We start from the raw sequence: 25,605 nt of genomic DNA on the forward strand, positions 1-25,605 counted from the left end.
TGCCCCTAATCTATCAGCTTGACGACATGAAAATAATGTAAATACCGCGCAAGAGTCCCAACTAAATTAGCGTTAATTGTAGTATGGCGTGAGGTTGAAGGGAGTGAGGAGGGAACTCGGCGGGGAAGATGGGAAGTACCTGGCTATTCAGGTTTGGCGACCAAACATGGCTAAAGCCATTTCAAGCAATTCCATTAATTTAAGCAAAGGTATTCCGAATGGTGGTCTTTCACCAGGGCAATACTAACAGTATTTGCCGCTCTCTTATATAAATAAACAAAAAATAACTGCTCAACATTTTTCAAATTGAGATCAAAAAATGAACATTCATTTAATAAACTAAAACAATGGAATGGAAAAATGATTTGAAACAAACAAAATTTTACGTATATTACGTAAGTAATGATATATGCGTATAAGCACAATTAGAGTTGACGCAAACAAACACACACAATTGTGTGTATGTACATACTTCCCACATTCATGCCCTTGCCAAAAGCCACTGAGAAACAGCCTTTTGTCTTATACAGAAATATGTTGCTGCAATTTCAAAGTTGAATTAAATTTGTAATTTTAAAAATACAAAAGCGTAGTTTTAATAAATCTACAAGTCGAGTTCTAAGAGGTCCAATTTATTTTAAAGTTTTCTAATCCTCGGTGCATTTTATAAATTAGTTACTAATAAAATATTTAAAAAAAACAAAGCACTTTATATTAAATGACAACAAAACAAATATTGATTTGTTAAAAATTGATTTGGTTATTTTTATCAATAATTATTAGGCACATAGTTGATTTTAGAATAGTTACACATATTTACAGACAATTTACACACTACAAAATAAATTGGACGATTTAGAACTTTAAATTTTCGTATGAGAAATGCGCCTTGCCTCTTAAAAGTTCATACAAAATACACTACGAACATGAAATTGACAAGTTTTTAGTTGAAATATTCAATTTCAGTAATTTACCATTTATGGGAAGTGAACAATTTGTGTGACGTTTTAACAGTTTCCCAAAAATTATGAGATGTTTGAATAATTTCCCATAAATAATGTGATATTTGTAGATTTCCACAACGGTACACGGTTTTATCGATTTTAAAAAATTTTCATGACAAATATAAACAGATTCAATCAACTTACGTGATATTTTAAAAGTTTCATAAAACTTTTACGATGTTTTCACTAAACAAAAATCAACACATCAAATTCACCAACAAACACTTCACAAAAACAAAAAAACTAGATATTGTACCTAGCAACCAAGAAATCCCATTAGGTAATATTAGATTTAGATAGACTATTTAAACTTAATATTAGACAGAAGTCATCTATACACAGACGACACTTTGAGAGTCAAGAACAATGCTATTGCGTCGTCTATGACAATAATAAATCAGGTATTAAGAATTTTAGTTTAGTCATTTCTTTTTGGAGCCGGGCGGTGAGGTAGAAAAACTCCGTGTTTGGACGCCTTCTTTCTTCGGACTAAATGCTTGCAAGTTCAATCTCTTCGCTTTGATCTTACACAGTTTCGTACCTTGAGAATTGATCCCTTCATCAATGTTATCTCTGATATTATCCATGCTTTGATCCATGGGCTCGGGAGTGCAAGACTTATCACGTCTCGTAGTCATCTTCATCTTACACGGGATGTTCTCCAAACTATCAGCGGAAATATTCGTAAGAGTTGTGGTTGTAGAATCTCTCTCCGAATCTGAGTTGGAAACACTCGCGTTATCAATTCGAAAGTCTTGATTCTGATTTGCGACAGTTGTCTTTTGTGCCTTCTTTCTTATGATCGACGAAGATCTCGTAACCATATTTTTCCGTGACCCTTCGCCCAACTTTGCCGGTAAACTGTTTGTATTGCAGATCTGCGGCTTTCTAGCACTTTCAATTGTGACGTTTAAATTAGCGTCGTAGTTATTGCTGTTGAGCGAACAGCTTTCCGTCAATGTCGTAATCGATGTCGTAGAATTCCCCGAAGATTCAACGGCATCGTTAACTTTACCACTGACTCCTGAGCCTTTTCTCAAGTATGTTTTAAGCGTGTTTGCGCCATGGTTGAACGCATAACCTTGCCCGTGATTTCTCGCTAAGTTCGCTCGTTGAGAATGCAGTGCAGTCTTGGGGCTTTTCGTCAGCGACGACTTGATAGGTGACATGCTAGAACTTTTCGCTGAAGTGAACGTTTGGGTCTTTGCCGTGATTATATTAGTTGCAGATGTTTGCATCTTTTTGGGCGAATAAGTTGTGGATACTTTAACGAGATTGGTTGTTTTGTTGTTGCAATTGGCTGTGGAGATGATATAGTTGTTCTTGTTGGACGTGTAGGTTGTTTTGGCCGTGGCCAGTGCCGACGTGGCTCGAACCTTCTGCTGGTTGATGGAGCGCGTCTCCATGGACGGGGGATTGTTGTTTGCGTTGATGATGGAGTCGAGGCTGACATAGTCATCATTATTTTGCTTGACGGGAGACGAGTGGACGTCGTTGTCCAGCTGAAATGAAAGTAAATCAAATTAATTGATATTGATCTAATCGTGCACTAACTTAACTTAACCCCACAGGCTAATTTGTTCGCTTTTGGGAACAGATCATACACGTGTCATAGAAATCGCTGCCATGTTGAGACATGATCTAAATCAGAGGTTCCCAAACTTTTTTTCTTCTTCGTTATCAGTGATTTTAGTTAGAAAAAACATAAGGTGAGCCATTTTTAAAACATTTTTATGCGTGCATTAAAAATTATTGTATTAAAATTTTAAATCATATTTCACACCTTTCAAAAACAGTTTTTAAATATTCCATTTACTTGGATTTTATTGCAAAGCAGAAATACTCTGACCATCTGACAGAATATGCCAGATACCTGAGGGGTTAATAGAATTTATGCATGAACTTAACTTTATATTTTTTCTGTGAACGATGAATCTCTGTGAACAAGAACTTATTATACATTGTTTATTTGAAGGGTGGCAAAACAGAAAATGATAAAATAATAGGTCACGATTTATTTTAGGTTTGTTTTTATTACCTTCACTTTTTTTAACATTCCGTTCTGTTTCGTCATAAAATCTGATTGAGGATATATTTGATCTGTTCAGATTACCTTGACAAGTCTGCATACGGCCTGCTTGGGCACGTTCTCATCATCATCATCCGCGGTGGTGTTGTTGGTCGCAATGCCGAGCGGCACGTTGGCATTCTCCAGGTCCTCGGCATCTGATGCGCTGCTGGGGGCCGCCAGCGAGTAGATGCCAAACTTGCACTTGGGGATGGCGTTGATCGAGTGGCGACGGCGGTGGGACTCGCCATCGGCCAGCATTCGAGGCTGGATACTAGAAATTAAATAAATTGGAAATGAAGTAAATTGAAATAAAATAAAAATGAACCACCTAAATTGAAATTGCATTACTTAAAATGAAATTACAGTAACTAAATTGATGTCGAAGTACCTAAATTGAGATTGAACTTAATTCACATTAAAAGTGATACTTAACTTAATTTATTTACTTGAGAATGAAGCAAATTAAAAATGAAGTCGATTGAGAATCAAATAAATTGAGATTGAAGAAAAATGAAATTGAAGTTCATTGAAAATGAAGTAAATTGAAAATGAAGCACATAATCTTAATTGAAGTAGAAGTAAAATCAAATTTATTGTAAATTGAAATTGAAGTAAATTGAAATTTATTCTTAACTAGCTGTACCCCGCCACGCATTGCTGTGGCTCAGTCTGTCTGTGCAGATAGATTAAAAATAGCATGTGTTGCTTTTACGTCCAACAGATTCCCATATTTTGAAAACAAAAATGTTTTTACCTATCACAGGGGACATCTATATAATATAGGTATATAAAAACACACGCGTATTCAAATGCAACGTTGTGTCAAAATTTCAAAGCAATCGGTGAAAGAACTTTAGGAGATTTAAGATTTTGAACAAACGAACATTAACATTTTTGTTTATATAGATTGAAAATGAAGTAAATTGAAATTAATTCTTAGTTGAAAATGAAGGAAATTGAAATTAATTCTTTATTGAAAATGAAGTAAATTGAAATTGAAATTTATTCTTAATTGAAAATGAAAATGAAATAACACATCTGCCCTGATGATGGACACTGCAATGCTGTCAGAAACGTTGGCTAAAGAATGAGTTAGCGCAACACGGCATAACACCCCAAAAACAAATAACAAAAATACTTTTGGCCGTGAAAATCTTAAATCATATTTGAAAATGAAGTAAATTGATATTGAAATCAATCGGTGAAGAGCTTTCGGAGATTTAAGATTTTGAACAAACGAACATTTACATTTTTTTTTATATAGATTGAAAATGAAGTAAATTGAAATTAATTCTTTATTGAAAATGAAGTTAATTGAAATTAATTCTTTATTGAAAATGAAGTTAATTGAAATTAATTCTTTATTGAAAATGAAGTTAGTTGAAATTAATTCTTTATTGAAAATGAAGTTAATTGAAATTAATTCTTTATTGAAAATGAAGTTAATTGAAATTAATTCTTTATTGAAAATGAAGTTAATTGAAATTAATTCTTTATTGAAAATGAAGTAAATTGAAATTAAAGTAAGAAGTAAAGTGAGTTGAATTAAATGAAAGGCTGCATAAGATTTTGAAGCTAAGCCAGCTGAAACCACTCACGTCTCCAAGAACCTCTGCTGGTGTCCAATAACAGAGCCCGGGCGACAGATCCTCAGCCAGGCGATGGCCTGCTTTGCGGTGAAGGCATAATGCTTCATCATGTAGCAGGCGATCAGCGTTCCCGTCCTGCCAAGGCCCGCTGGAAAAACCAACAAAACATTGCGTTAAAGTTCTACTGGAAAACAATTTAAATAAATTTTATAACGCGATGCCTTAGAACTCCTAGTCGACAAAACTTGAAACAATATTGGAAAATTGATTAACCCTTACGATGACGGGGGTGATATGTCAATCACCCGCCGTACACCAGCTGACACTATTTTCATAATAACTTCTTTGTAAAGGTCCCAACTAAATGTACATAATTACCGAATGATAATGCAAGTCTTCTTTTTATATTTAACTTCGTGCCTTTCATTTACGACAGTATTTCAACAAAAGGATAGTTTATTATTTGTTATTGTAATAATTCAATTCCTGCAATGAAGGTTTTTATGACCGTGAAATCCGATTCGAATCTTTACCTCTGTTCCCTGTCACTCAACTCCTATGTGCAAGCGAGCGAGAAATGTCGGGCGTATTAAAGAAAGCAGGTATGGGCAAATACCGATAGGTGGACCGTAATAAACATATTCCAAGGTTAATTGAGTTGCATTTTAAATATTCGATAGCTATATATTAGCGCAAAAAATACCTGCCAGAAATGCGTTAATAAATAAGTGATGTATTATAAAAGTATGTATGTACTTGGAAAAAATGGCTTATTTTTGTATTTGGGAAAACCAAATAAACCTGCAGATTATAAAATTCTCCAAGATGACAGTAAAATTTTGCCAATGATGTTGTAGCGATCGACAAGATTCATCTAGAATGTCTCGCCTATACAAAAAGCATCGTAACAGGAATACTCCAGACAATGCGAAGCGTTCCTACGTACCTACCTGTCTACGGGCTACCGACGTCTAGAACTACCTACGACAATACGTTGCGAGTTGAACTAGCACATTACGCGCATTCGCTAGAAGGTTCTAGCCTATTGCCTAGGCATAATTCCAGTGCCATCGAAACTACCAGACGAATCTCGCTGAAGTGAGTGACCCGTAGTTTACCAGCGATCTCGCGCAGCTACTGATGCCATCGGCCGGGCTATATAAATAGGCCCGACGCAGCGAGTATTCAGTCGTCAGTCAGCTACCTCGCGCGCTCGTAACCTTGACCTAGATATCCTAGATAGAAATAATATAGTGCCTACTCGTATTTATCCCGTAAAATAAACGCATTGTTGTGTGCAGTAATTGCTATTTGTGCATTCTTAAATAAACGATCCAACTGAATAAATCGAGACTTTTATTTTAGTACACCAAGATAACTACAATGTCAACAGATTAAAGGTAGAAAATATTGAAATTAAATGAATCATTTACCTTTGCAATGTACAGCAACGGCGCCCTCTGCAAACTCGCAGATTTTAATGAACCTGTTGACGATGGCGTCCGAGGGAGCAGAGCCATCTATGAAGAACAACTCAAAGTGTTCAAAGCCGTAGTCCGTAAACTGCTTGGAATTGTAGGATTTCTTGTTCAACCTAAAATTGTAGCAGGTACTGTCTTAGATCAGGGTGTTTCGATGACTGTCACATTTGAAGTCATCACAAATCTGTGACGATGTCAAATGTGACATTCCGAACTTGGTTCATTCTATTAATTCATATTTGAATGTGTTAAATGTAGTTTTAAAATACACATTGGACAGGTGGTTTATCACAGGGAAAAGATGCAAAAGCTATAGAAAATTACAGAAAAATGAATATTTAATTGAAGTAACAGCAAATTCTACATTAAAAAAATAAATTATGTGAGTCCTAACAGATCCCAACTGCCTGGAGCCAATAAGACAAGAGTCATCCCTAATTGGGGTATGTTGTGAGGCTGAAGGTAGTGGGTAAGGAAAGGAGATGGGGAAGAGGAAGGTGGGGAAGTACCTGGCTATTCAGTTCTGGCCACCAAACATGGCTAAAGCCATTTTAAGCAACGTTTCAATGGCGGTCTTACACCACGGCGATACTGAGAGTAGGATAGAAGGGGAATTAGACGGGGAAGAGAAAGTGGAGAAGTACCTGGCTATTCTTGGTTGGTTCTTCGGAAAGGAATATGGAAAGTTTCGGGGTTTCTTAGCAGACGATGATTGAAATTGACTTACATGTTTTTGTGTAAAATTTTTGGATTTGAATTTGAAACAAACTTTTAATAATTTCGGTTTTCTGTCTGTGATTGTAACTTTGGTTCAATGAACTCTGAAGTGTCATTTTCAAAATTGGAAATGTTTGTGTGAAGAATTCTGACAAGCGATAAAGTACCTACCTGAAATATAATATTTGTACAGAAAATTATTTAACCTCTCAGACATAGATTTTTATTTATTATGTGTCCCTTTGAGAACTATCAGAACGTGATAATTTTTGTGTTATTTACGAGTTTTACTAAAATCTTCATAACTCACGTTTTGGGAAACGTAGCCTCATTCTAAAAAATGTTTTGGAAAGATTATGAAATCCACTATCGCATTGTGTTGTTATACGTAAATATTTGCGTTTCTAAATATACATTTTATGAAAACGTCAAAAATATGTAAAAATCGCTTACAATTATTTCAAAGCCTTGAAAAATGTATTTTTTTCTGAGTAGCATAAAGGAATAACACTTTATATATTGAAGAAATATATTTAAAAACTATTAGTCACCTCAAAATATTGACCGTCCAAACTAAAATATTTTTAATAAATCATTTAGAAACGCAATAAATTATTAACAAACATCTTGACAGTTTCAATCGGCTTAGATAATGCACCTCTACGTTCCATAGATATTCTTGAATACAGACGCGTAGCGTTATTCATTATCCATACTCTGTTTTTTAAATCATGGCAATCCGTATACTAGTGATGGAAATAAATCAATTTTTGTAAAATCTCGCGTGTTTACGTGAAAAGACGTTCTAATGTCTTGATCGCTATTATCATATTTACGTCTTTTGACGTTCTAATGTTCTGAGTGGTTAAAGATTTATTTATCATCTTCAAAATTGCAACTAATGCGTCGAGAGTTCAGATTATCTTGCGATTTTTCATGGGTTCTGCGCTAATCAATATCTTTGAAAAGAAACTGCATACAGTGATTTCTTACTTTTCCAAAATACCGACTTCGAAAAGATTGTTTGGATTTTTTTTTATGTTTCAGACTTTTTTTAAATATTAACTTTACTTAGGAGGTCCTGGGGTAAAAAATTTCCCTCGGGGCCTATGTCATCTTTGGGGATGCTATGCGGAAGTCTTTTTAAGGGAAGGAAGGAGAGGAAGTTCTGGGAAGGAAAAAGGTATGAGGGGTCGGTAGGAATCTGTGTGTCCAGGAGTGATGCATGAATCTATCTCTCCCACAGGGATGCAAGGCGTTGGGGTTGAGAGTCCAGCTGGAGAGGCCAAAGAGCCTTCCCAATCCATCCTCTCCTGATCCAGCCCGCCACGCAGCTGGTGGGCAGAAGCTTCCGCCACCAAGACATAAACCTCACCTCGTGAACCCTTGCTAAGTCATCAAACGAGCGAATCACATGGGGTGACCTATGGCAAAGGTGTTGGTTATCCAATGAATGGTTCCCGAGACGACGGTACCCAAACCCGCCTCCCAATTTGAATGAATAATCTAACAATATTTGAATTCCACCTATTACAATCATTAAACAAAGCGGAAAAAGTTAGTTTGAGAATGACGTGCGGACTGTGATCAACTTGACATATTAAGATATTTACCTCACAATGGTGGTGACATGATTATCTCTGAAGTACTTGTGGTAATGTTCCGGGGCGTGCAGCGGATAGCCATCCTTGATCTGTGAGATGGCGTGCGGTCCAGAGAAAGCCAACATCTTGCCGGGCATTATCCAGTTCAGATCTCCGTTTACCACTTTCTGTAACGGAACATCGAGGTTATAAATGTGTAGATTTAATAATTAACCACTCAAGCGATAGCTACCCAGATTTGGGTACCATCGCTAACACCCTTGAGCGATAGGTACCTAAATTTGGGTAGCACCGCTAATGTCCTTGAGCGATAGCTACCCAAATTTGGGTAGTACTGTGATTTAAATGAATTTATTTTGAATTTTGTATAAATAATTTTTTTTGGACGTCAAAGCAACATGCTCTATTGTTTCTCTATCACAAGTTTGCGCAACATTTTCTATGGCCCAGCCTATATATCGGCACGCCGCACTCAAGAGGCATAAAATGTTACGACGATACATATAAACTAAAGAGTTAAGGGTTATCAGTTGACCGTTTTGCATTTCTGTCTGTAAATTTGTTTGTACATTCCGTTTCCGTTTCAAGATGGTGGCCGTTTTAATAGTTCAGTAACGATTCTTTTTAAAATATGATATCGTCGTTTTTATTTGCATTTTTTCGATATTATGGTGTACCTACGTGCCTAAAGAAAGTTTGAAAAAAAATTTTCATTGAGATAGTGATGTTTCTTTGGACAAATAGTATAATAATTACTTATCTGAAGAAAAAAATGTTTATATTTATACAATATATAGTTTATAATTAAGTACCTACTTACACGCTTACATGGTTTGGGCATGTAGAGCGAATGAGCGAAGAAAGGAGTGTAAGGAGAATATACGATGCAAATGTGAATGGTAGCAGAAGTCGGAGACGCCTGAGGAAGACATGGCACTACCAAGTGAATGAGATACTTGAGTCGGGCCACGTCAAGAGTCAGAATAATAGAAGAGTATGTATGAGACGATGTATGAATGTGAATGAGGCAAGAAGTGTGTGCCAAGACCGAGTTGTTTGACGGTCCGTCCTCTCTGCCTACCCCTGCGGGAAACGGCGTGATGGTTGGTTAGTTAGTTAGTTTACCTACATACAAATCTTATAATTTCAGAGGAAAAAATAAAAGAAAATTAGAAACTTACTTTTATGCCTGCGAGGTCTACCGTTCCTAGATCTGTAACTACTAGTGATAAAAAAATGGTAGTAGAAAGCATCTATTGAACACGGGTGCTGAAAGTAACAATTATCAAGGAATGGTATGGATGATCTACAGTCTCTCGTGTCTAGGATGAACGAAGTATGCATGAAGAATGAGTTAATGATGAATGTAAGTATGTCTAAAGTCATGGTGTTTGAAAGAGAGAGTACGAAAACAGTGTGCAATATAGCTGTGAATGAGGAATACTTGGAGCAGGTGGATGAGTTTGTGTATTTAGGAAGTATGTTCTAGAGAGATGGGAAGGCTGGCAGAGATATTGAAAGAAGGGTAAATGCAGGTAACTCCATTAATAGAGGACTGAACGCAGTTGGTGCTAACAAAAAATTGTCCAAAGAAGCGAAGTTAGCAGTCCACAATGGAGTGCTGGTACCTACCCTGATGTATGGAAGTGAGGCATGGAACTGGCAAAGAAAGGATGAAAGTAAATTGAATGCTGTTGAAATGAGATCCCTGTGGCGTATGTGTGGTAAAACCATGTGTGATCGTGTGAGGAATGTGGAAATCCGCAAAGAGTGCAAGGCTGATGTAAGCGTAATGAGTAAGATCAAGAAAGGGACACTTAGATGGTTTGGGCATGTAGAGCGAATGAGCGAAGAAAGGAGTGTAAGGAGAATATACGATGCAAATGTGAATGGTAGCAGAAGTCGGGGACGCCCGAGGAAGACATGGCACGACCAAGTGAATCAGATACTTGAGTCGGGCCATGTCAAGAGTCAGAACAATAGAAGAGTATGTATGAGACGATGTATGAATGTGAATGAGGCAAGGAGTGTGTGTCAAGACCGAGTTGTTTGGCGGTCCGTCCTCTCTGCCTACCCCTGTGGTTAGTGAAAAGCATCTATTGAACACAGGTCCTGAAAATAATAATTATCGAGGAATAATCTTCAAAATCTGACCTCATAATACTGATATTCGTGGTGATTGAAGCTGTCGAAGCGGAAAAAGCCCGCTTCGTGCGCCCTGTGCACCCCCTGCAGCACGTCCAGCAGCGAGATCTCGAAGAGGGGCGGGCCTCCGCTGGCATCCCGGAAGGTCAACAGCTGCCAGGCCCCGCGGGACCCCGATCCCGTCGCCAGCATCGAGTGGGCCTGAGACGGGGACTTCTTCAGGTAGATTATCTGGAATTATACATACACATTCACTTACCATATTCTATACTTTCTATAAATCCAGATAACCCAAGACATGTATTTTAAATTTATTTATTATATTTGTTTATTAGTAGAAATAAATGAAGAGAATAGTAGGTATCTAGATACAAATTAGCTACAACTGAATAACGCAATGACCGATGGCACAAAAACATACATCAGTAATATGTATTATGATTTCTGAACATGGTTTTGATGAAATATACGATTCATGCAATTGTTATAAGTTTTTCTAGTTACAGGTTACAGTGTAGTCCGGACCTGATGAATCTGAGGCTATATACAGAAGTATTGTAATACAACTAATTTTCAATAGATGACTCTATCGGTACCATTGATTTATCAATAGATCGATAGTAATAATTTCAGGTTTGAACCATTTTCTTTTGTGTATGAAACAAAATAAACTTTTCTTTCTTCTAACTTTCGAACTCAAGAGAACCACAGCGAGATGAGACGTGAGACCGAGGCGTCCTACAGGAACTAATCTGGTTCACAGATGGGTCCAAGATGGAGGAGTCTGTCTGCAGGGATCCAAGAGGGAACTCAGTATACCTCTAGGAACACACTGTACTGTGGTTCAAGCTGAGATGGAAGCCATCTTGGCCTGCGCACAGGAGAATATACGTATCGGGTACAGGAATAAGAACATAAGCATATGTTCTGATCCAGGCAGCCCTAATGGCACTGGGAAGTAACCGATGCGACTCCAGACTGGTGATGGAATGCAGGACTGTTCTTACAGAACTCGCTACCATCACTAAAGTAACCCTGCTCTGGGTACCAGGACATAAAGGTATTGAGGGCAACGAGCAGCCTGATGAACTAGCAAGGAAAGGGGCGAAAGCACCACTTGCGGGATCTGAGCCGGCCGTAGGAGTAGCAGCTTGCCAGGTGGGTCAAATCCCAGCAATGCAAAGAATGGGAGAGGGCACCTGGAATGAGACAATCGAAAATACTCATAGAAGGACCAGACCCTAGACGAACCAAGAAACTACTCGATATGGACAGAAACTCCCTGAGGGAACTGGTAGGACTACTAACGGGACACTGCCATCTCAGGAGACACATGCAGATATTGGGAGTGGAAAACACCAATAGATGCAGGAAATGTGAAGAGGATGAAGAGACTCCAATTCACCTTTAGTGCCAATGTCCTGCCCTGGTGGGAACTAGGCTCAGATACCTGGGGAGACATACAGTAGAACCAGAAGACATAGACACATGCCCAATGACAACCCTTGTGAACTTTATTAAGCTTTCCTTATCTGTGGTGTGTATTTACTACAGATTGCTTCCAATAACTTTAATAACTCTATAAAAAAACGGGAACAAATTCATCAATACAATCAACCATGTGAGACTGCTACGCGAAGAGTGTGCGAGGAAATGACACGCTATTGATGTCCCGCTTTAATTCGCTATGCGGGAACATAAGAAATCCACACGTCCGCAGTTGTATTTTGATTTAGACCATCGACACCTACGACCGCATAGCTGTGTGTGCCAGCCGCCAGCCGAGTGGTTTATTTATGCGCCAGCCAGTCGGTCGTGGACCGTCGTTAGATGTGGACTCCTCGCACGTTTTTTTAGCATCTGCCGATGGTTTTTTCATGTTTTCAGCAATTAAATTACAATTATTATCACTTTTGATATAATATATAATAAACATAAGCGATTAGCTATGAATATTCATATTTTTCCGATATTAAATCGCTTATTTTGAGATGTGTATTGACTACACAGCACCGGAACGCGTGGATTTTTTTAGCACAGCAAGGGAAAGGTTAAAGGGACTGGGTTGTTGTTAAAGGATTGAGGTAAAATGGGAGGTAGCACAATGGGCCTATGACCTAAGGAATTGTTATGTAGAAACTTACTTGACCATTGCCAATCTAATAAATAAAAAAATACTCACGGCATAGCTCCCGATCAGATACGCCGCATTCAATCTAAGCACGCTCACATCGCTTGTGTAAAAGACTATCTTCTTGTTGGAAGGTGCTTTGGCTAGCTTCATGTTAAGCTTCTGGCAGAAGAAGTACAGGTGGCACAGGTGGTAAGGTCCGAAATCGTGATAGAAATTCTCGTAGACAAATTCGTCTTCTATGTGAAAGTATTTGCTGTTTTTCGTGGATTTGGGCTTGTATTTGCCTTCTAGAGTGGCAAAGTAGAGCTTATCTGGAAGAAGAGAGGCAGTTCGTTAGCTTAAAAAGTTAATTATATAATTATTAACGCATAAAAGACAGCAAATTTAAAAAAAAAAAAAGTTGTAGAGTTGAAATAAATACTGTAGAGGTAAAAAAAAAAAAAAGTGTGAAAATTGAGAAAAAATTGATATCGAAATGTTCATTATTATTTTTATGCATTTTCAACACACAGTTCGATAAATGAGGTAAAAACATTGATGAAAGATAAAAATCGTGGAGTTGCGAAACCTGAAGAGGCACAAACTGAAAAAATTGGTTCCACTTATAAAAATAAAATAACGTATAAAAAATAAAAAATCGTAATACATATTTATTCAAAACAAATTAAACAAAATAAGTGCGATTACTATAAACAAAAATCAGAAACACAACAGAATGAGCCAAGAAAACTTTAACAAAAAGAAGTTGTAAAGTCGATTGATTTCCCAGATGGAACTGAAGAAGAAATTGAGAATATAGCAAATAAATTTAACAAGCACTCCATTTCGAGCATAGATCTTATAAGCGAAAGTATTTCACAATATTCTGTAAACCAACTAGACATAGACAGGCCTGTGTGCATTGATGGAGAGTTTAAGTTTAAAAATATAAATTTACCATACTTAAATAACATGAAATTGAAAGAATCTCCAGACGGTATTACAATAAATATAATCAAAGACTGCATTAATATTATTGGCCAATCGATGGTCCAAATTATCAATGAATATTTGAATAGTGGAGTGTTTCCCAAAACGTGGAAGACATCTGCAATAACTCCTATTCCAAAAATCGATAAGCCAAAAAAATTTGACAAATTTCGACCGATAAATTGTTTACGAACAAATACTTGAATACATTGTAAAGGAGCAATTAACTGAATATATTAAGAAAAAGCAGATATTAGTTCGACAACAGTCTGGTTTTATAACTAAATTTTCTTGTGAAACTGCTATTAACTATGTAGTAAAACTATTGCAGTATTTTTAGATTTAAAACAATTGATAGAGTTGGATTAGTAAAAAATTAAGAAATATAGGAATTAACGGTAAAGAAATTAATTGGTTTGTCGATTACCTATCAGAAAGAACACAAGTAACAAAATATGGTGGTACAACATCTGAACCATGTTATACTAGTAAAGGCGTTCTACAGGGATCTGTCCTAGGTCCACTGTTATTCATAATATATATATAAATGATATTGTTAAAGTTTTAAAGCATTAAATTGTTTGCTGATGATGCATTGTTATACATAGCCAGTAAAAACTTACAGAATGCCATTGAGAAAATACAAAATGACTTGAATAATGTAATGCTTTGGTTAAACCTAAACAAACTAAAACTGAATGTTATGAAAACAAAATTTCTGATTGTGGACAGTCAAGGTGGAACCGATCATGCAATACTAACCATTGATAACATAAATATAGAAAGGGTTAGCAGTATTATATATTTGGGTGTAATATTAGATGATAAATTAAAATTTGACAAACACTTCGAATAGATAACAAAGAAAATTGCTAAAAAAGTTGGCTTCTTAAAAAGGATCAGAAATAACTTGGATCTCAAGACAACTCACCTTGTATACAGGGTGTATCGGCACGTACCCGACAAACTTTAACCAGCTATTCCTTAGCACATTTGGAGTAAAAAAATGTTATGGGCACTTCGCTGTCCGGTAACATATTTTTTTAATAAAAAAATTTTCATTAATATTTTCACCACATGTCACCACTGTTTTATCCTTTGTCAAAGTTTGAAAACCCATCCGGCAATATTTTATTCGAGTTTCGTTGAATAATGTACGTACGTACCTACATTGGCGCGCTTTTACAATCACAACGAAATGGTATGGAACCATTCGTCTCATTTTTAACTATTATTATTTAGTGTGTATGAAAGAGCGACGATGCTTTTTGACACACTTGCTAATAACAGCTGTTGAACACGATAAACAATGCCAATGACAGTGACGGAGTGTGGATTTTTGAAAAAAATATGTTACCGGACAGCAAAGTGCCCATAACATTTTTTACTCCAAATGTGCTAAGGAAAAGCTGGTTAAAGTTTGTCGGGTACGTGCCGATACACCCTGTATAATTCTATTGTGACTCCTCATTTAAATTATTGTTTTAGTGTTCTATTCTTAACAAAGAGTTAACAATGATTTGTAAGCTTAAAAATAACATCCCTAAATATCTGCAAACTAATATTATGTACCATGAAAATGTTCACAATTATCCTACGAGGAGTTGCCGGGACTTCAGGCTTCCCAAAACTAAACTTACGTGCACACAGAACAGCGTATTTTACAAAGGGCAAAAGCTTTATAATACCCTACCAAGTGCCATAAAGAAGCCTCAAGTCTTGACACATTCCGTAAAACACGTGCAATATCGTTATTTTATTTTGTATTTCATATGTTTTTATTACTACAGGGTTTTCCAATAAGAGGTGTTATTTTGAATAGCCCGCTATTTCAGTAGACTGTTACTTTTGAAGCTGTCATTTTTTTGACATTTGACAAGTAGAAACTACGCCATTAATAAAAATGGAACGATACACGCTTCAACAACGCATTGAAATTATTAAAATTCACTTGAGTAAATCAAATGCAAATCATCTTGGGTGATGAGGCCCATTTCCACCTCGGTGGCTTCGTCAAAAAACAAAATTGTCGCATCTGGGGCTCGGAAAACCCAAGAGTTATTGTTGAAAAGCCTCTCTATCTTCAACGTGTGACTGTTTGGTGCGGTTTATGGTCCGGCGGAGTCATTAAACCTTACTTTTTGAAAATGAGCCTGGAGCAACAGTTACGGTGAATGGATTGCGCTATCGAGAGATGATTAATGATTTTTTATGGCCGGAATTGGATGGTATTGATCTGGACAACGTTTACTTTCAACAAGACGGCGCTACGTGCCACACAAGCAACGAAACCATTGATCTTTTACGATTGAATATCAAAATAACACCTCTTATTGGAAAACCCTGTAGATGTATGAACAAATTTGCTTAAATCTAAATAAAGCTTCAAAAACAAACAAAAAAAACAATCTTTTTGACATTCAATTATCCTAAATACTCCCAACCATAGAATAAAGAAGAACACTATAAGTGCCTTCCATACAAATTTGAATGGGAACAAAAGTTACATTCAGCCCAATGGCCCAGCACTCCGTCTCACTTTCACTCGTCTGACATTGTAGATCTCCATCCCATTTGGATTTCGTAAACACAGTTTTGCATTAGAAATGTAAGCCTTGTTCGGGCAAATATTTGGATCATGAAACAATCCCACAAGGCATCTCTTGTTCTTCTTTATTCAACAGAAAATCCCGAAGAACGAACCCAGTGAGCTCTGGAGTCATGAAATTTGCACATCAGTTCTGTCTCATTCACAACTAAACAAAAAACAGTGTGCAATATAGTTGTGAATGTGGAATACTTGGATCAGGTGTATGAGTTTGTGTATTTAGGAAGTGTGTTCTAGAGAGATGGGAAGGCTGACAGAGATATTGAAACAAGGGTAAATGCAGGTAACTCCATTAATGGAGGACTGAACGCAGTAGGCGCTAACAAAAAATTGTCCAAAGAAGCGAAGTTAGTAGTCCACAATGGAGTGCTGGTACCTACCCTGATGTATGGAAGTGAGGCATGGAACTGGCAGAGAGGATGAAAGTAGACTGAATGCTGTAGAAATGAGATCCCTGAGGCGTGTGTGTGATAAAACCATGTATGATCGTGTGAGAATTGTGGAGATCCGCAAAGAGTGCAAGGCTGATGTATGAGACGATGTATGAATGTGAATGAGGCAAGGAGCGTGTGCCAAGACCGAGTTGTTTGGCGGTCCGTCCTCTCTGCCTACCCCAGCGGAGAAACGGCGTGACGGTTAGTTTGTTAGTTCTGTCTGGAATTTTTAGGAAAATGCAACTATTTTCAGCTCATAGCGTCAATTCCATCATGATTTATGGAGCTTTGTAACCGACATGACAAAGCAGCATTATGAAAGTTTCTGAAACACAGAATTAGACTATCGGACGCTTGCTTCCACAAATCAAGGCTCGGTGTCACACCCCTGTTGTCCAATTCACCTAGTCACCCCTATTTGCTCTTCTGGGTATAAAGAAGTTTGTTTACCTTTAATAATCTCTGCAGAGGATATGATGAGATCGCTGTTATCCATTTTGAGCTTTTGTATAATGTCCCTTAACTTCTCAATTTTAATAAGATTTCATCACCAACTTTTGACACGGAAAATCTGAAACAAAAAATAGACAACATAAACAAATAATTTTGTGATTGCGACTACTATAATCCGCCACTAGTTGTTACTAGTTGAAAGCACCAAATCAAGCTCTATAATTCGCCTGTATTCGTATGTCCGCGTACCTAGACTCGAGCGCTAAGCTTGGTACGCTGACGGGTTGGGTTACTCAGTTACTATAACGTCTAGCTTGTTAAAGCTGACCATTTTATCGTCACCAGAGTTTGTTATTGTTGTTTTACGACATTTCCGTTAGTCTTCTGTGTATTCTAGCAACTGTCGTATGTGTTTCTGTTTGTTTCGTTCAGTCACATTTATATTCGAATAAGTTTACAAAATGGAGTCTCCTCGCAAGCGTACAAATAACACCTTAAATTTAAACCAAAAAAATTTAAATTTAACGAAAAATTGATATCGAAGCTTTTTTTTAATGCCTGTTTTTATTTTTAGCATATCTTGTATGTATGCACTGGTGGTGAGTAAAATAATGCGAAACAGTTTTTTCGTAAGCGTTTAATTTCAAAAACTGTTGCAACAGTTTTGTGGATTTTTTTTTTAAATTTGAAAAAATTGATATCGAAGCTTTTTTTTAAATGCCTGTTTTTGTTTTTAGCATATCTTGTATGTATGCACTGGTGGTGAGTAAAATAGTGCGAAACAGTTTTTTTGTAAGGGTTTAATTTCAAAAACTGTTGCAACAGTTTTGTGGATTTTGGGATAACCGTTTAAAAAAAACCCGCGTGAAATGATTCCAATAGAGCACAATACGATTGCAAAGAAACGCTTACTCGTTAATGTTAAACGCTTATCCGTCTGTACGCAATACTCTGCCCGTAAACCAATGTAAAGAAACACTTTTGCCCTTAAAAGTAAATGGTTAACGTTTTCTCCAAGTAAGTAGGTACTTGCGGTCATAAGAATATTATTGTTTTAGGGGATATAATATTTCAGTGTTTTGTGAAGATTTTTTCTTAATACGAACATTGTCCTCGAGCCAGTGTCATCGTTCTTCGTACCGTATTATAATGTTGTTGTCATTCTTATTAGTAAAAACCTTAAGGGCGCTGTGTTACGTGCTAAGTATTTTCACAGCCTCCGAGGTTGGCGCCCGGAGTAAACTGCTCCAATTGCGCCCGAACAGGACCAGCACTGAATCAACTGTATCATATTTGAAAACGCACAAACTTCATTGAATTTTTAACTATGTTCATTTCTAAAACTTCCTGTCGGCAAGACATATTTTTCCCGCTGGCAAGTCAAACCATGCAGACTGTAGATTAATCAGTAATTTTTTTTATAATAATAATAATAATAATATCGGAAAGTTTACACATTACAACTATACATACATATTATGGTGTACATTATTTATTTATTGATACATTACTCTACAGTACTTCACATTTCAATTCAGCAACGTTGGCCTCACTGGGTTGTTCACCCGTGCTGAGGCCCCCATTTTAAAATATACGAATTTATACATTTAAACAAAAAACAACATTAAAATAAAGATAAATTTACACCAAAAATAAAGATTAGAAATCAAAATCCAATTCTCACACCAAAATAAAAACATTAGAAGGGAATGGAAATCGGCACTTACAATGATCTATGTGCTTGTGCGTGCCGCTTGCCTTATACATTTTTTTGTGTTGCGTGTATATGTTTTATTCTCTTATGTTATAGAATTTTGGAAATATTGTCTTTTTTGTTCTTTAATCCATTTTTTTATTTTGTGTTTGAATTTATTTTTATTTTCCTCAATTTTTGTTTCAAGTGGAAGACTGTTGAATGCTTTAATAGCGTGGTATTTATGGTGTCTTTGTCCAAAGATAGTGTTTACCGTCGGACTTTTTATGTTTTTTTAATACGCTTTTCTGACCGGTCTATTAGTGATATTTTGTGTTTGTTGGTGTTTGTTTTTTTGGTCGAAAATGTAGTTTAGTAGTGTTTTTACGTATAATTGGCGTATATCAAGTATGTCACAGCTTTTAAATATTTGGTCTGTGTCGGTTAGTTTATGTTTTTTGAGTATTACCTTTAATATCGTTTTCTGTGCGATTTCTATTTGAGCGGTAGCTGCGTTTGTTGCTCCTCCCCAAGCAATTATTCCATATTCTATTATTGATTGGCATAGTGCATAATATATTGTTTTCAATATATTATGCACTAAATTTAATAATAAATACGGACAGAGAACGTTTGAATACAACATACCGAAGATATTTAATTTATTACCTGACACTATAAAGCAATGTAAATCTATGAATAAGGTTAAATATATGGTGAAAAATTGGCTATCGGAAAAAAAATATTTATTTTAATATGTATGAAATATTGTATGAAAAAATTGTTAATTCTGTAGATATAAGATGTAAATTATAACTTTAAAAAATGTATTTGAAACTAACTTTAAGCACCTGTTGACAAGCCAATTCAATCGGCTTAGCAGGACTTGTTTTTTGATATTATGTATTAACTATTTATTAAATAAAAAATAAAAATAAAAAAATAAAAAATTGTTTTATTTTATATATGTTTCTTATATTTAGGAAAATGTGTATTGTTCTGAGGAGTCTATTTGTGATTTGTTTGATGTGATGTGTCCATCTAAGATTATGGTCAATTACGATTCCTAGATACTTTATTTGTTCTGTTTTTTCTAGAGGGGGGCAATCGCAGATGTTGGTGTTTATGCATTCGTGTATTTTTATGGTGTTTGTATTGTTTTTTGGCTGTCCTGTGTTGGTTATGCTGTACGTTGTGAATTTTGTTTTCGATATGTTTAGTGTCAGTGTATTTAAGGTTATAAAATTAACAGAAAAATACAAACATAATATTGTGAAGGTAAAAAGAAAATAAAAGTACAGCTGAGGTTTCTCAAATACCGCCTCATTATCTAGCCTGTGTTGAGGCAGAATTTTTCGTGTTAGTTCCTAATACCTTTGAACATACCTATACTTGTTTAACCTCTCAGACACAGAATTTTATTTAATTTGTGTCCCTTTGAGAACTGTCAGAACGTAATAATTTTTGTGTTATTTACGAGTTTTACTAAAAGCTTAATAACTCACGTTTTGCGAAACTTAGCCTCATTCTAAAAATGTTTTGGAAAGATTATGAAATTCACTATCGCATTGTGTTGTTATACGTAAATATTTGCGTTTCTAAATATACATTTTATGAAAACGTCAAAAATATGTAAAAATCGCTTACCATTATTTCAAAGCATTGAAAAATGTACTTTTTTCTGAGTAGCATAAAGAAATAACACTTTATATATTGAAGAAATATATTTAAAAACTATAAGTCACGTCAAAATATTAACTATCCAAACTAAAATATTTTCAATAAATTATTTAGAAACGCAATAAATTATTAACTAACATCTTGACCCTTTCAATCGGCTTAGATAATGCACCTCTACGTTCCATAGATATTCTTGAATACAGACACGTAGCGTTATTCATTATCGATACTCTGTTTTTTAAATCATGGGAATCCGTATACTAGTGATGGAAATAAATCAATTTTTGTAAAATCTCCCGCGTTTACGTGAAAAGACGTTCTAATGTCTTGACCGCTATTATCATATTTACGTCTTTTGACGTCCTAATGTTCTGAGTGGTTAAGATGTATTCGCTCAATAATGTGGTGACTTCAATAACTGCGAATTTGGGTGAATGCACCGGTGAAGGCCCTATTCTTATTTTTGATCCAAATTTTTACGTTATCTTTGAAATTTTTTTGTGAATCACATTGTTTTATGCTGTCTGGAAGAGTCTTGTCGCAAAGTATTTAAAGTTTCATGGAACAAACTGCACTAAAGTCCCTGGGGCCAATGCCATCCCCATTTTATTTAAACATTTTCTACACACAGGAGACCCGGGGAAAAAAAAAAACCTAAGGGCTTAAGTCATCTTTGGAGATCCTGCGTGTGGGGGGGGTATTTTAGGGAAAGGAAGTAGAGGAAGTTGTGGGAAGGCAAAGGGTATAAGGGGTGAGTAAGAATCTGGGGATCAATGTTTCCAGGAGTGACTGACGTATGAATCCATCCCTCCCACTGTGGTGCATGGCGATGAATCAAGTTGGATTGAATTGGACTTGGTTAAAGCCATTTGTTATTTATTTATTTATTTTTTCATGTTCTCCATAAAACGGTTATACACCAATACATCAAGGAGAAGATTACAAATTAAAAAGTTTACAGAGGCAGTTTTACTATTTTGTGACATGTGTTAAAAGATAGTTACTGAATTGTCTGTAGGTGACATTGAAAATGTCGATGGCTAATGCAGAATCGTTAAGCAGTTGAGTCTCTCTGTTTATTGGCGCGTTCTGATAGGCAGAAGTCCTCGCTTTCGGAGCATATAGGAGTGCATGGGATCTCATGGAATGTCCCCATTAGACCGGTGTGGAACACCGATCTTGTTTCTAACAGTGTGAATTTCGAATGTTTGAGGAAGTTTACTAGGATCTGGGTTGAGAGATGGCCTGTGCTTAGAGTCGTTGACTAGTGTAATAATTGGGAACCCCCGGTGTACTGCTCCTGCTCCATGACTTATTCTTTTACAACTCTTTCATTATTGTATATGCTATTCTGTTTTTCTTATTTTATTATTCTTATCTTATTTCTTTTTTTTACTGTACCAGTTGTTGCAGATGATTTCCATTCGTTTATATTTTGTTTTTTTAATTAACTTGTCTTGTACTTTTTAATTCTTATTTTCTGTTTTCTTTTCATATGTTTATTTTTCCCTGTCTAAGGTTAACACATTGTTTTTCTTTTTACAGACACTGTAAGCACTCTTATATATCTGTGTTTGCTAATTATCTCTCTTACTTTACTTTGTTATCTTATTCAATACTTACTGTCCTCTTTACAGACCATGCAGATCTTATTTTTACACCTTTACTTTTGTTTTTACTTATTTACCGTTGCCCTTATGTGGCACTTTTTGGATTGATTATTGTTTTTCATTTTTCCTCTTATTTTCTCTTCTTTTTACATGTATTTTTTCCGGTTTTCTTTTCTTTTTTTTTAGTAACAGCAACGAGTTTACAGGCGAGAACTGAACTCCATTGTCTGTTTTGTTTTGTTTATTTTCCCCATTAGGGGTTGGATAACGGGCCTCGTCCCCGCATGCACGACTGGAGCTTCTTATTATTCTTTCTTACCGGGGTACTCCGCCAATCACCTGCGCCACCCCTGATGAGCGTTGGTGGTCAGAGGGGTGACTGTGCGGGCTGGGGTAACCTCCACCCTGCCTCCGACCTCCTGACGCTTCTTTCCCCTAGGTTCTTTAGGGTTTTATCCCTCTTTTTCCAATACTTATCTTCAGGGCACCACCGGGTGGTCGGCTAAGGGGTGTGGAAGTCCTGACCTGCACCAGTCGCCCCAACCACCACCAATTTCTCAACAGGACTGCCAGTCGTGGTTCGGCGAAACTCCCCCTTCACTCTATTGTTTACTTTACTTTTATGTGTTTACAGGTACTGGAGTGTGGGTCCCCTCCACCAACTATCTGCCTGACACTTAATCTTGATTGTTTTGTTGTTTATTTTTCTGTGTTGTCCTTAGTTTAGTACTTGTAAGCGCTTGCATACCGCTTCATAACACCGTATGCGGGGACTTTGAAGGCCTAGCTTCATTTATATAAATTGTAGAGCCTTTTATTCAAAAAAATTAGATTCATGCGAGAGCTCCGAAGGGGTGACCATAAGTCACCTATACCGGGGTGGGACAGGGTGGGTGTACCTTCAAAGTGCATGGGATCTCCCTCGAGTATAATTGTCAGGGACATAAAAGTTAACCTCTTTCAACAATTGTGTATTGTACCAGAGATAAACTTAAAAAAGTGTTTGCCTAAAAATATTTTTCTGCGGGCTTCTAATGTATTGAAATCGAGTATTCCTGTTAAGAACAAGGATGGATACAGGAATGGATAGTATGTATATTCCCTCATATACAGGTAACGCATAAACCTTTTTTGTACTTTTTCTATTTCTAAGATATGGTTTTGTTCAGAAGGGGTCCAAATAATGGAGCTGTATTCCAGGATGCTGCGGACAAGTGCTTCATATGTTCTTCGTAAGTTATTTTTATTGTTGCCTTACTTTGCAGATTTAAGTGTTAGGAACTCTTTGTAAAAAGTAAAAGGTTCTACTTGTAATTGTGTTTATTTACGTTACAAATAATAGGTCTGGATTTAGCTATACTGTTCACTACCCGAGGGTTGGTAATTCTCTGGTTCGAGAAGCTTGTTCCCTGTTAATCTCATCTCTCAAGTAATTGTTACACTCTAGCACATCTGTCGGACTTTGGAGTAAGCTTTATGACTAGCGCCATCTATTGCTTAAATACTCAACTTATTACCATACATCACACCATTTATGCAGAATTTTTTTGTGTATATTGTTATAACGGTTTCTAGTAACTATTTATTTGGGAAACCGGAACGCTTTCGGTTTTTTGAAAAAGAAACCGAAACGCCCACCTCTAGTATGCACTATAATTCGTCGCTTTCACCAATAGGACACTTTGCCAGTTTATGGGGAGCAAATTAGCGAGAGACTACCGCACAAGAGTTTCAACTTCCCAGAACCAGTTGTGAGAGTGAGGGAATTCTGAATGGTGGTCTCTCATCAAGGAAATAATCTAGACTTTATTCTCACCTGTATTAACAAAATACCTTACTTTTTTTAGGTGGCGTCAGAATTAAAAAAAATTACACAAAATAAATTCATTATTCAAGGTCTGAAGTGTTAAACAAATCGGTTCTCAATGGGTTAAGAAGTTACATAACAGCCTTTGTAACAACAAGTCTACATTTTTGTTTTAACCTTGTGAAACTTGCTTCACTGTTATTTTAAGGGTCATTCATCATAATCGAATAAAATATAATGTACAATATTATAATGCCATAAATGAAAAATTTAATTTATTTATTAATCATATTATAACGTAGGTAGTAAAAGGTACAGGTCATCGTTATACAGGGTGAATGGTACATGATATTAATATTAACGAATGTTATAACCTCTCAAGCGATAGCTACCCAAATTTGGGTAGCACTGCTCATCCTCTTGAGCGATAGCTACCCAAATCTCGTCAGCTGTTATGCGATTTTTATTGATTAAAATGATTTGTTTATAACACTTCTAAATATAGGATAAACGGGTAAATGTAAGTGGATTCCATTGGCTTTAAAACACAGTAAGCAGTTCTAATGATTTTCAGAATAAGCAAGGCCAAATCTAAAACTGTAAAGATCGTTGTTCCCAACATTTCGATTGATCAACCTGAAGCACCGATCAGCCAAGTGGAATGTAGAGCAACGCTTTATTCACCTATTTCCAACCAATTTTATCGTTGATCATCTTGAGTGTCCCTGCCCACTTTCATAGACAAATGATTTAATGATAACATTTGTTGTTAATTTTCCAAAAAAAAAAATATATATATTTCTCTATCTATCGGGTATACATTTACATGTCTAAATCGCCAAAGCAAAACTTTCTAAAACTTGCTAATTACAATAACTTTAGCCTTATTTTCAGGTCTCCACAATCGTTTGTTCCATTTATGCTTGAAGGATCTCATTTCTACTGCACAAGAGTCCCAACTTCCCAGAGCCAATGGGACTATGGCATCAAAAAAACAAACTGACAGGAGTAGTGAGGTGAAGGTGTAGAAGTACCTTACTATCCAGATCAGATCCACCAAACACGGTTAAAGCAATTTAAAGCAACATTTCAATTATGAATGGTGATTTTCATCACGGCAATACTGAGAATATCTCCACAACACTGTTATCAGTGCTTCACCATAACATCATTTAATATTTGACATGAATTACCAGCCACCTTGTAGAGTGTGATGCTTGAATAAATGAATCATTTATAAACAAGCGTAGGCGTTATAATATAAGGTAATCCCACTGTATGAACGCACTTCAAAAAACAGATTTTTAACACCCACACAATTTAAAGATGGTTCTATGTTAAGTTATAATAAAACATCTTATTAAATATATGGAGAATAATACTTGGATAATTATTACATATATACACTCGAGCAAAAACGTTTTGAGCGATCGCTTGCCATGTTATGCCAAATTTATAGAACGAAAAAATATGGGATGAACGGTGAAATCTGGGTGGATTCATTGGCTTTAAGCCGCAGTAAGCAGTTTCATATGTTTCCATATTAATATTTTGAGGAATGGTAATAATTAAATACTGCGGAAAATGTGTCTCTAAATGGTAAAAA

General features: G+C 36.2%; 1 protein-coding gene across 1 annotated transcript in view; it reads right to left on the reverse strand.

Annotated features, from left to right (window-relative positions):
• Positions 1-661: 661 nt before the first annotated feature.
• Positions 662-25,605, reverse strand: part of Cdc14 (cell division cycle protein 14) — a 30,600-nt gene continuing 5,656 nt past the window's right edge. Inside the window, exons 2-9 of the mRNA XM_089649140.1 lie at positions 17,207-17,327; positions 12,794-13,056; positions 10,621-10,842; positions 8,476-8,633; positions 6,098-6,258; positions 4,674-4,812; positions 3,118-3,346; positions 662-2,506 (exon numbers count right to left, since the gene is read on the reverse strand). Coding sequence (XP_089505266.1) covers positions 1,427-2,506; positions 3,118-3,346; positions 4,674-4,812; positions 6,098-6,258; positions 8,476-8,633; positions 10,621-10,842; positions 12,794-13,056; positions 17,207-17,252 — 2,298 coding nt within the window. The 5' untranslated portion in view covers positions 17,253-17,327 and the 3' untranslated portion in view covers positions 662-1,426. The remainder of the gene's footprint in view (positions 2,507-3,117; positions 3,347-4,673; positions 4,813-6,097; positions 6,259-8,475; positions 8,634-10,620; positions 10,843-12,793; positions 13,057-17,206; positions 17,328-25,605) is intronic.

Source organism: Hesperophylax consimilis, chromosome 29 (genome assembly GCF_061612785.1).
Source record: "Hesperophylax consimilis isolate HC1 chromosome 29, BYU_Hcon_1.0, whole genome shotgun sequence".
In the NCBI taxonomy this organism is placed as follows: Eukaryota; Metazoa; Arthropoda; class Insecta; order Trichoptera; family Limnephilidae; genus Hesperophylax; species Hesperophylax consimilis.